The sequence below is a fragment of the Rhinatrema bivittatum genome, chromosome 5, assembly GCF_901001135.1.
Source record: "Rhinatrema bivittatum chromosome 5, aRhiBiv1.1, whole genome shotgun sequence".
In the NCBI taxonomy this organism is placed as follows: domain Eukaryota; kingdom Metazoa; phylum Chordata; class Amphibia; order Gymnophiona; family Rhinatrematidae; genus Rhinatrema; species Rhinatrema bivittatum.
The window spans coordinates 283113729-283126761 of NC_042619.1; the positions used below are offsets into that span (position 1 = coordinate 283113729).

Below are 13033 nucleotides of genomic sequence, written 5' to 3' on the forward strand. Positions count from 1 at the left end.
AGCAAGGGATAGACAAGATTAAGTAGGGCTGGATGAGTGTGGTACAGGCAGGAAGGAGGAGCTTGGCTAGCATGTAGAGTATGCTCACTGAGGTCCCTTTCCTCCTGGGTCCCATTTTCCATTGGGTCAAAACTGGGTGAGCTAGGTTAGACTTGACTGAGAGGTTATTTACAGCAGAAACCTCTTGATAGGCAGATTGGCTGAGAATGAATGTTCTCTCCTTGGCAGAATGACTGTCGATGGATGCCTTATCCTTGGTGGACTGGCTGCATACAGATAACCCCTTTGGCAGACTGACTAGACACTTGCCCTCTCCTGGGTGGACTGGCTGTAGATGGATGCCCCCTTTTGGATAGACTGACCGTGAATGGACACCCTCTCCTGGGTGACTGGCTATGGACAGGCACTCCCTGCTGGGAGAACTGGCTGTGGAAAGATGTCTCCTGCTGGTCAAACAAACTGCAGAGGAGCACCCTCTTCTGGGAGGTCAGGCTGTATAAGAGCGCCCTCTGATGGGTGAACAGACTATAGAAGAGCAACCTCTTTTGGGCAATCAGGCTGTAGAAGATCATCTTCTGCTGGGCAATCAAACTGTGGAAGAGTGCCCACTGCAGTTTGGACAAAATGTGGAAGAGTGCCCTCTTCTGGGTGATCAGACTGTAGAAGAATGCTCTTTACTGGGCAGTCAAATTGTGGTAGATTGTCCTCTTCTAGGTGATCAGATTTTGGAAGATCATCCTCTTCTGGGCAATCAGGCTTTGGAAGAGTGCTTTTTTCTGGGCAGTCAAACTGTGGGTATTCTTGGTGATAAGACTGTGGAAGAGTGCCCTTTGTTGGGCGGATGAGGTTAGGTTTGGGATGGATGCATTCATTTGGACTGGCTGTATCAGGGTGGGAGCCCTCTGCTGGACTGTGCATCTGGGCAAGAGCCCTCTGCTGCACCGCCTGCATCTGGGTTAGAGTCCTCCAGCGGGCTGACTGCTGCTGGATGAGAGTCCTGCTGGGCTGGTTATATCAGGATAAGAACCCTCTGCTGGGCTGGTTGCATCTGGGTGAGAGCCCTCAGCTGGAGTGACTATATCCAAATGAGGGTCTGTTGCAGGGTTAACTGGAACAGAGCTGGGGGCCCTTTGCTGGCATGGCTGGAACAAAATTGGATCCCTTTGCTGGGATGGCTGGAAGAAAGCTGGAGCCCTTCACTGGGCTGAGAGAGTGGACAATGATTTTTTCTTAGTACTGGATGTCTGAGTCACAGCTCTTCTGGGTCTGGACATCTTGGTTTTGTGTGTGTAGCTTAAGGTTGGTGAAAGCACATGCTACTCTCAGTGGCTTCACCTAAGGGCCTGTTAGTGGCTACTGGATTGCAGCTGACAAGAACTGAGCTTTGCCTGGGTTAATTAGTACTTTCTGCTTCAGATATTCTTATGTCTAGGAATGGAGCAGGGAAGCCCCAGATCACTGTTTGTGTCAGACTTCACTGGTAAAGATTTTAAGTTACCTTGATAAATAGTTTTCGCTGTGTTTGTACAAGGAGAACAAATCAGGGGTTTTAATTCAAGTGTAGGTTTTGCTGTTTTCAGCATCTGTTGCTGCAGATTGATCACTGGCTAACTAAGGATCTTGATGAGCATATATTTGAAACCAATGTTGAGACAGACTTTCTTTGTAATGCTTTTGAGAGAGCAGGTATTCTATCAGAAATTGATATATGAACATTACAGTCAAGAAAAATCCTTATAGACATGGGATTTATACCTTTGCCCCCCCTTGCACTCCCATATGGCTGGATTGGAAAATTCTGGACTCTCGTTTGCAGTCTTGAGATGGGACTTGGCTGTAGCTAAGGAGCAGTTAAAATTAGAGAAAACTTCATAATACTCACTGGGCTAGTTTAGAGTCCTGCCTCCACTCGGGAAAGTGATGGTTGGTTTCTTCATTCTGTTGTAGCTCTTGTCCAGGCACAGCATAGGAGAAACCACTCTCTGAGTGGCACAGGATGGCAGGGCAAAGCTCAGGCCATTCTTCTGCCTAACCATCCCCCTCCTCTGCAGGCTGAGCCCTGAGATCCTTGAATCCAGCATGTCTTCGCAGCAGCGAACCATCTTAGTGAATCAGCTGTGAGGATTGGTAAGGCTGGAGCAGGCCTGGACAGACTGGCATGGTTGGAACAAAGCTTGGACAGTCTGGTACGAAGTGCAGACAATTCTGGAACCAAAGTTTGGATTGGAACAGCATGAAGGTAAGACTGGAACTCAGGAAAAGTGTGCAGGCAAGACTGGAAATAGAATAGAGCAGAGCTTTCCAAACTTTTCATGTTGGTGACATACTTTTTAGACAAACATAATTTCGGGACACAGTAATTCAGTCTACTAGCAAACCAGAGGTTAAATGTTAAACGAACGAAATGTATTTCGACAATTTATGTATGTTTCCTTAAATATATACATAATAAAATGTTTCACAACACAACCTATCTTGTGAAAACATTTTATATTAAAAATATATAATATTCCAAGATTAATGTTATTTTTATAATTTATGAGTAACAATAATATAACAAAGTTTTTGTGTTATTCAATTTACATCTTTAATGAGATATATGAGCTTGATGGGATGAACACAGCTTTTGAATATTTGGTGTTAATAAAAAAGTCCAAAGGGTCTTCTGCGTAGTTTTAAAAAGCTGGCCAGTTTCACACTATAAAATTATTTGATAGCCTCTTTCAACTAATTCTATATGGCTATGAGAGTGAAGTCTGGAATTTATAGGAAGGGACAGAATGTCAATATAAATCCTGCACCTCCAGTTCTGTAACTCTGCATCCATTGAAATTCTCCCAAACAATGGAGCTTGGATGTTTCCCTTACAGCTCATCAGAGTAAAAGATATTTTCAAATACTGGTGTCACCTCACAGTAACAGCAGCACAAACACCTTCCACTGCCAGGCACATTGTGAACTAACACAAAACCCCACAAAAAAGATACTCAAAATCTATACTGCAATCCCATTGTAACATATCAGTAATAACACCAAGGACTCAAACAACAATAACCCTACCTGTGAAAAAGCAAGGGTAAATATTACACTGGGTCCTAGAATACCAATACACCACCTACTGAGGAAACAAAACAAACCAGATTGCTATAGATCCCTATGCTAGCAGAATCTCTCATCATGGTCATACACACACACAGAGCAGAGACAGACCCTCACCAAATACAGAATACAAAATAAAGGAGCACAAATTAGACATAAACTGAAATGGAAACCCCAAGAAGCCAGACTCTGTGTATTAACAATGGAAAAACAGAACCACCATTCCTCATAAAACAAATAAAATCAAGAAACATAAAGCATCAGTTATAATAGTAAAACCATACTAATAAAAGAATATTTTAAAACTACTGATAAATAGAATTTCTATTAATTAAAATCATATACATTTTTTACAATTTCCCAAACACCAATAAAATATTTCAAAACAGCACATATATCAAATAACACCCAATAATTAAAACTAATAAGGATTTTAAAAGGCCCCTGCTGTTCATACATGGGAGCTCTTGATTTCCAGTCACCCTGATATTGTCAAGGATTAGGAGGTTATCCTCTTTCTCTCACACATACTCACATGTCCATTCTCTCTCACACATACACTGTCACATACATACACATTCATGCTCTTATACCCACCATAACCTCTTGCTCTCACAGACACTGACACTCTCAGGCTCTAAGACACTCTCTGCCCCTCCACACACAACCCCCACACAAACTCTTACTCCCCTGGATTTTCTCATACACACTCATGCTCTCACTCTCTCTGGCTCCCTCACATACACACACCCCCAGGCAAGTTCCCAATCATTCTCACACAAACACACACACCCAGGCAAGCTCCCAGTCATTCTCACACACTGAAACTGACTCCCAGGCAGGCTCCCATTCATTTTCACACCACTCCCTCACCATCCCCCAGGCATGCACACATTCATTCTCCCACACACAGACCCCCAGGCAGGCACCAATTCATTCTCACACACACACAGACCCCCAGGCAGGCACCAATTCATTCTCACACACACAGACCCTCAGGCAGGCACCAATTCATTCTCATACACACAGACCCCCAGACAGGCACCAATTCATTCTCACACACACAGACCCCCAGGCAGGTACCAATTCATTCTCACACACACACACATACACCACACACAGGCAGGTACCTATTCTCACACATACAAACCCCAGGAAGACACCCATTCATTCTCATACACAGACACACCCTCAGGCAGGCACCCATGCATTCACAGACATACACCCCCAGGCAGACTCCCATTCATACACATGCACACTCTAAAGGCAAGACCCCCTCTCTTTCTTTTGCCAGCAACCTCGGAGTCTCTCTCATTACTCTGCTGCCACTGTCAGTGATGCTGCATGCCTATTGGGGAGGCGCTGATTGCTGCTACTGGCACTGAAGCCCATTCTGCTGCCTCCTCTGTGCAAGCCCCGTGGGTTTCCACTTCCCTGTACATTGTGAGATCTGCATAGAGAAAGTGCTACTCTTGCACATTACTAAAGATTACATGTGCCAATCAGTAAAAAGTTTTTTTGGTTTTTTTTACCTTTGCTGTCTGATCTTAGTTTTCTAATCGGTTGGTCACAGGCTTTTTTGTTCCACCTCCCCTTTCTTATTTTTTTGCCAATTCCTCACATGTCTTTTTTTCTATTTCTTTTCTCTCCATTTATCATCTTCCCTCAAACACACAGTCAGGTTCTCATTCTCACACACACACAGGCTCTCACTGTCACATGCTCTCTCTCATACAATCATTCATGCACACAGGCTCTCTCTGTCACATGCTGTCTCTCTCTCTCACACACACACAGCTCTCACATGCTGTCTCTGCAAGCATTCAGGTCCTCACTCCCACACACAGGCACACAATCTCTCAACTCAGCTCATACACGCACACAATCTCTCAATTCAGCTCATACACGCACTCTACGGGCCCTCAGCCTCTCTCTTACCTCTGGGCCTCCTCTTCACGGGTCGCTGCAGGATGGGCTCTGCAGCGGCCCTGATCTTCTCGGGCCAATCCGCGGTGGGGACCCTGCTACCAGGCCTCCTCCTCTTCTCAGCCGGCTGCAACAATGCTGCTCCTCTTCTGCACGTGGCTGATGCTCCTTCTCCTTCCTGCCCACGCAGCTCCGGCAACATTTTTCTTCCGGGGCCGCGTGAGCAGGAAGGAGGAGGAGCACCTGCACGTTTCGACGTGACCTTGTTCTTCGGGCCGTGGTGACGTGAGCTCCACCACGGCCCTGCCGATCTTCCTGCTGTGCGTCTCCGGCACAGCACAGCGATGTTTGTTGTAAACAATTTTTATTATTATGGAAATGTTTCAACAATACATCGGGAGTTAGCGATATGTAGTTTCTTCTATAGCCCAACTCCTAACCACATTAACATAATATTCTGCAGTTTTCCCCATTACCCACCCCCCTTTTACAAGTCCCAGTTCATGTCAATAATTATTACAGTTAAGAACACACGAGTGGTTACTATCTCGTCTATTGGTCCATTCAGCAGTTAAGAATCAAACTCCGAGCTCGATGAGGTAATGCCTGTATATATCCATTCCAGATTCGAAGAAAGCGTCTCCGTCTTTGCGGGTCTGTCTTGGAAGACAAGCTTTCCAGCTGCATCAGGCGATGGAGATGTATTCGCCACGTCCAGAAAGATGGATTCGTAGTTTCCTTCCAATTAAGTAAAACAATCTTTTTCCCCACTGCAAAGGCTTTACGTAGAAACCATCGAAGTTCCTGGCCCTTAATCAAGGGTCGGGGGATACAATCAAATAAGATCATATATGGGGACATAGGCAATTTCACATCCAACAACTCACTCAGATAATGCACAATCCTCACCCAATAAGAATGAATCCCCGGACATTCCCAGAAAACATGTGATAAAGTCCCCTTAATACATGAACATTTTGGACAGGATGCATTCTGCACAAGGTGCGCATGAAAGGCAATTTGTGGTGTAATATATGCTCGATATAACAGCTTGATCTGCATTTCTCTATAATACATATTACTTGTAACAGTTGATAACGTTCGCATCGAAGCCTTAAAGACTCCAGGAGGTACCTGAAACAGTCTATCCCTATTCCAGCGCTCCGTCACACGAATACAAGCTTCAGGGGCCAAACTTTTAGTAAGTACCTGATAATATTCTGAAAGTGAGGGGCCATGTGTACTACCCAGCTGAAAAAACCGCTCAAGAGCCTGGAGGTGGCCAAGAACTTTACAAGAAGCAGGAAGTGAGGTAAAATAGTGACGGATCTGCATGTGGCCAAATAAATGATTATCTTGCAAGCCATATAGAGTTTGGAGGGTTTCAAAAGGAAAAAGGACCCCAAATTCGTCCGTTACATGGCCCAACATAGTTATACCCCTTTGCTGCCATTCTCGAAACACTCTATTTTGGGACCCTGGAGTAAATTGTGGATTACCTCCAATAGGCATCAGAAACGCATTACATTCAGGAAGGCCACGATGTTTTGTCAAATGTTGCCAGGCTTGTCGGAGAGGTGCTATAAGGGGGTTTCGCTTAACGTCGTCGGTCAATTCCCTACTAGGACACATTAGTACAAATCATATATCCAGGGGAGCCACCAACGTTTGCTCCGCTATTAGGCTAAGTAAGGTAGAGTCTCCCGAGATCCAATCTCGGACCAGGCGTGAGTTTGCCGCCACCACATAACTGTTCAGATCCAGTACTCCCATACCACCCTCACCCCATTTCACTTTTAACCAACGCAGGGGGATACGGGCTTTCTTCCCCTTCCATATGAAGGTTCAAAGTAAAGCACAGTGATGTTTAACTACTCAGCCGCCAGTGGGATGAGGTCCACCGGCGGCCACATTGGCTCCCACTTGCTACGCCCCGTCACGTGCACCGGGCTTGCGCGACACATCGGCACACTGCAGGTGACACACTAAAGTGTCGCGACACACACTTTGGAAAGCTCTGGAATAGAGTATAGGCTCAGGAACAGTGTGTAGGCAAGGCTGGAACTCTGGAACAGCGTGCAGGTAAGACTGGAATTCAGGAATAGCATACAGCTAAGACTGAAACTCTGAAACAGTGTGCAAGTAAGACTGGAACTCTGGAGTAGAGTACAAGTAAGACTGGACAAAGGTAGCTAAGGCAGGGAGCCAAGAGAGACTCTTTGCAGAAGCATTGAAGCAAGGGATAAACAATGTTAAATAGGGCTGGAGTCTGGGTGTGGTGCAGGCAGGAAGAAGGAGCTTGGCCACCCTGTAGAATATGCTCACTGATAGAAGGGAGGCTGCATAGAAGCTGAAACTGTAACACTGATCTTTCTTTTAAATTTCATATGAAAGCTCAATCTAATAAAGATTCAACATTATCTTGATAATTTTAATTTCAGGACTATACTTCAAGCTGTAGTCTTGTCAAGCCTTCTTTTTACTTAGTTACCTCAATATAGTATTAAAGGTTTACAGGTTGTGCAACATTTGATGGCCATAATTTTGAAAGAAACATCTCGCTAGGATCATATAACTCTATTCTCCATGGACAACATTGGCTTCCAGTTGCATGGAGCATTCAGTTTAAAATACTTACTTTGATACATAAAGCATTAAGCAATGATGATCCTCTTTGCATAAGTTGTCTTTTGAAGGTTTATCACCTTTCTAAGCTCCATTTTCAAAGCAAAGGAGAATGTGCGAAATAAGGTATAACCTGTTATGTGTCCCTCCCGACACAGCCCTTCAGTAAAACACAGCCGTATCGGGGGACTATACTCTTTGATGTATAGTATATTTATGTGACAATTAAACCTCTTTATAGACTTTCAAATTTTGTGATTATTGCTTGACCACTTAAAAAAATATCAGGTTATACCTTATTTCGCATATTCTCATTTGTTATGTGTGAATTATTTACTCCACCTATACTGATTACATGAATATCATTTGAGGATGTTTTCACTTTGGCTCCTACTTTATGGAATAAACTTCTGGAGGCAATAAGAAAAGAAAGTTGCATAAAATCCTTTCAGAAGCAGTTGAAGGCTTTTCTACTTTCTGAAGCTTTTAAATTAATTTAAAGGTATTACTTTAGAAAAGAAGGTCTGTAGTAGTTAGGGTCATAGTCAGACTTATCTGAGATCCAGGCAAAGGTCAAGGACAGGCAGCGGTGATGTATACCCGAGGTCCAGGCAGTGGTCATGGGCAGGAAGCGGTCGGGCATATCTGAGATCCAGGCAGTGGTAAGGTGCAAGAGGTGGTCAAGAGTTCAAGCTGAGGTTAAAACTGGGTATCCGTCCAAGGGAGGTGAAGAGGAACTGATTGGGTGAGGAGGCCAGGACAAGTACAAGTGGGCAGCTTCGTAGAGGCTGGAATGAGGACTGGAGACAAGGCTGGAACAAAGATAGGAATGCTGAGAAGCAACACGATCTACTTAAGAAGTAGCTGGAGATTTGGCGGTGAGAGAGAGAGACAGCAAAGGCCTTTTATAGGCCTGAGCATGGATAAGTTCTTGGAGGAGAAGTCCATTAACTGCTATTGATCAAGTTGACTTAGGGAATGGCCTCTGCTATTATTGGCATCAATAGCATGGGATCTTTTCAGTGTTTGGGTACTTGGCAGGCTTTTGTAGCCTGGTTTGGCCACTGTTGGAAACAGGATGCTGGGCTTGATGGACCCTTGGTCTGGCCCAGTATGACAATTTCTCTTATGTTCTTATGTTCTTAAATAGATTCATGAAAGTATCAGTTTGAAAGTAAATTTTAAAAGCTCAGTGTGCGCATCAATTAGGGGATGCATGAAGAAAGGCTTATGCATGCTGACCATATTTTAAAAAGCACCCATATATGCATGTAAAGGCTGTGGCATGCACATCTCAAAAGTTTCCAAAAAGGGGCAGAGTGTGGCCTGAACAGGAGTTGGGTGTTTTAGGGACTGGCCAAGAGATATGCATATAAATACTTATGCACCCTGCATGCGCTGAGGTCCCCTGCCACATAACTTTACTTCTGCTATGGATGACGTGCAAATTATAAAATAAAATAATCAACCCATTTCTGAGGAATTTAAAGGGTCTGGGGTAACTAGGGGAAATGTAGACTATCAAACCTGGGGGGTTAGGGGATCCTAGTTGTTAACTGGGTGAACTGGTGGATGAACTGGTAAACTGGGAATGGCGTGGGTGCATGCCCCTTTAAAATCTCCCTACTTATATGGTAGAAGCAGAATTTGCATGCCCATCTGTACATCCACTTAAAATTTGGTATATATGTGTTTGTGGCCAGGCTATTTTATAAAGTGCACATATACAAGCGCAAGTTATATAATAGCCACGACCCTGGGTGCAGGCTGGTGCAAATGCATAAATGGGTGCACGCATGCCAGTTTGAAAGTTTTTGTCGTACTGTATTACCTTTTGTTCAGGATTTGTTTTTTAATAAGATTATTTTTAAGTTTTTTTTATTGTATCAGTTTTAGTTGCCTGAAGATAATTTTGAATTGCATATTTTTTTTCATCTTTGCACTTTTATAATTGTATTTTATATGTTTGCTGATCTTTTATGCTTATTTTGTTTTATGTTACTTGCATTTTATTATGAATGTTCTTCTTGTAAGCTGCTATGGATTTATATTTAGTGGGATATAAGAAGTTAAATATATAAATAAAGGGAAACTATCCAAATTCTTTCCCTTTGAAATTTGGTGTAAGGTCTACATGTAAAAAGTGCCCAGAGATTTTACATCAAAGTAGGTAGTTACAAAATTATTCCCTTTATTTTAAAGGAAAATAAAGGAATCCCAGCTTAGAGACACTGCAGGCCACAGTGTAGCCAGGTTAGAACCAACAGATTAGAAATTTTAGTAGCGAATGAGGTTGATGGCATCAAAGTGTCATGGCCACTGACTCTATCCTGTTCAGTAAAGACACCAGAATCTAAGAGGCTAGGTGTTCATGCAACAATGTCACTAGTTTTTGGACAATGTCATCACCAGGTTAGTAGCCATTTAGTTTATTATAGAGCTTGGTGAAAGACATAGGATAGGCTGACTGGGTATTGAATTAATTATGGAAACTTGTATGTTATTCTAATTAGGATGGTAGAGAACCAAAGAGAAATACAATAAAACTGACTTTGATAAAAAGCAGTGTTAAACTTTTATGGTTGGCAACAGGGACATATCTCTAGCAGTGTGAATTAGAATAATTGTAGAGATTAATGGGCCAATGGATTTTTATTTGCTGTCATCTACTAGGTTACTTTGCTATGCTTTGTTACTATGCTCTTAGCAATAAGTACTTCTGTATATTTTTTCAGAATGACTGCTATTATCAAGGTGTTGTGGAAGGAATCAAAGATTCAGTTGTGGCACTCAGCACCTGTTCTGGGCTCAGGTATTACAGTTTTCTTTTTTATTATATTTTAAAACAATATGAGAGCTCTTCTATAATGAGATGACAAATGCAGGAAATTTGGAATTTCAAATTTGTTGGCATATATAATATGAGACAGATTTGTATGACATCATTCATACACAAGTAAAACATCATGATTTATAATATACATAGGGAGTGTAATTGTCAAAAGTATTTCTGCTGTTAAAGTAGTGCTTTGGACTTCCGGCGATGACGTAGATTGAGGCGGAAGCAGGGGGATTGAGCTCCGCGGCCCCACTCCCTAATAATCAAATTTTTACCTAATTTCGCCGCTCTTTTTAGCCCTCCATACCCCCGACCGTCAAGCGGAAGTGCTCCTGCACCCACAGCCACGTTCCGCCGGGCGTGGGATGCGCCGGACCGGCACCCGTGGACGAACCGAACGTCGATTGCACTGACCGCGGGCAGTCAAAATGGCGGAGATGGCCTCCCCTGTAGAACCTGTAATGGCTGCAATCTCGGAGGAGGCGTTACAAAAAATTTCGCAACGGGTAACAGACGCCCTCGATACCCGGCTGATCAAGCTCCAAACTGCAATAGAGGATGTAAAGTCATCTGTGGAGGGGCATTCTAAGAGACTTGATATGGCTGAAAACACTATCCCTGACCTGGGGGACCGGCTGGCCACCTCGGAGTGCCACGTGGCGGAGCTGCAAGGCAGGCAAAAAGAATTGCTGGCGAAGGTGGAGGAACAGGAGGACCGAGGCCGGAGAAATAACTTAAAGATTATTGGCCTGCCTAGGCAGTTAAGGATGATGAGCTCAAAGCCCTGGTGGAGAGTTGGCTTCCCCGGCAGGTCGGGCTGGAGTTGGCGGAAGGAAGCCTTCAATGTGAGCGTGTGCATCGGGTAGGCCCGATGCGCGAGGGGCAAGGCCGGCCGAGGCCAGTCATGGCCCGGATACTCAACTGGGACCACAAAACCCAACTTTTAAGGGCATATCTTATGCCTATGACTCTTTCTCAATCCCTCGCAATTACCGAAGAGGAGGCGGTCTTCTCCTTCTTATCAAAAAACATCTTTCAATGAAAATGATCCCACATAACCTCCCAAAACAATTTGAAGTAGCTCTATTCGACTCTCCAAACCTACAAATTTGCCTTGTCTATTGCCCACCTAAACTTCTCGATAGTAACATTTCTCCACTCCTTGAGTTCCTTATTACGTACATTAACTTGAAAAAACCTACAATCATTCTTGGCGACTTCACCCTCCATATAGATACCAATCCAAGATCTCAAAACTGCCAAACCTTTCTAGACATGCTTTCAAGCTTAAATTGCTTCCTACAAGTGCACAACCCCACACACAAAGTAGGTCACACATTGGACCTAATATTCACTAATAGCTACTTCTCAAATACCTCAATTTTCCATAGTCCAGTTCCCTGGTCTGATCACCATCTACTACAATGTAAGACTCAAATAAATTACAACAATTTAACCAACACTAAGGATACACAAAATTTCTTCAAATACAGACCTCCATTTCAATCTGATCTTCTCCTACAAGAACTGGGTTATCAGCTAGCTAATCTTGACCTTTCAAACATAAATAACGCTATCCAATCCTGGCATCAAATTACCGAAGAAACCGCCAACAACATTAACCCAGAGAAAATCAAACGTCTAAAGAACAAAAGAGAACACAAAAACCCTTGGTATAACACCACTCTAAAAAACATGAAAACGGCCCTCAGGAAAATCGAAAAAGAATGGCAAAAAAACAAACAGCCCTTATTACAGCAGAAATACCGCACACAACTAGCCGCCTACAAAAAAACTATTCAGAACACGAAACGTGATTATTATGGTAAAAAAATAAATAACTCCGCCAATAAATCTAAATCCCTGTTCAACATAGTAAACAACATCATCGCCAAAAACAACAACCCCAATACAACTGTAACCAAAAATTTGAGCCAAGACTTAGCCATCTTCTTCAAGAACAAAATTTCAAAAATTACTGATGCCTTCAACATCCCATCAATCATAGAAAATCAAACATTAACAAACATAAGTCCTTGGCTTGAATTCAATCCTATCTCCAACATGGAAACAGAGAAAATGCTGAAAAAAATAAACCCTGCACGTCATGACATGGATACCATCCCGACCCGAGCGTTAAAGGAAATCGCTCATCCCATTGCCCGAACAATAGCAGCAATCATCAACAAATCTCTTATAGAGGGTGAGCTTCCTACCAAACTAAAAATCGCTACAATCACACCACTACTTAAGAAAAAAAACCTGAACCCAGAAGATTTAAACAATTACCGCCCAATCTCAAACTTACCCCTCTTTGCTAAACTAACAGAGAAGGCGGTTCTGAAACAACTAAATGAACATCTTGATGACCACAAAATACTATTTCCCACACAACACGGTTTTAGGAAAAACCTCAGTACAGAAACCCTTCTACTCAATCTTTCTGACACCTTACTAAGAGGCTTTGATAACAAACTAGATCACCTTCTGATCCTCCTCGATCTGTCAGCAGCCTTTGACACAGTGGACCACAAAAGGCTTATT

General features: G+C 43.2%; 1 protein-coding gene across 1 annotated transcript in view; it reads left to right on the plus strand.

Annotated features, from left to right (window-relative positions):
• The window catches only part of LOC115092435 (disintegrin and metalloproteinase domain-containing protein 9-like), a 435618-nt gene that overhangs the window by 102131 nt on the left and 320454 nt on the right, over positions 1-13033 (plus strand). Inside the window, exon 3 of the mRNA XM_029603268.1 lies at positions 10386-10462. Within this exon, the coding sequence (XP_029459128.1) occupies positions 10386-10462 (77 nt within the window). The remainder of the gene's footprint in view (positions 1-10385; positions 10463-13033) is intronic.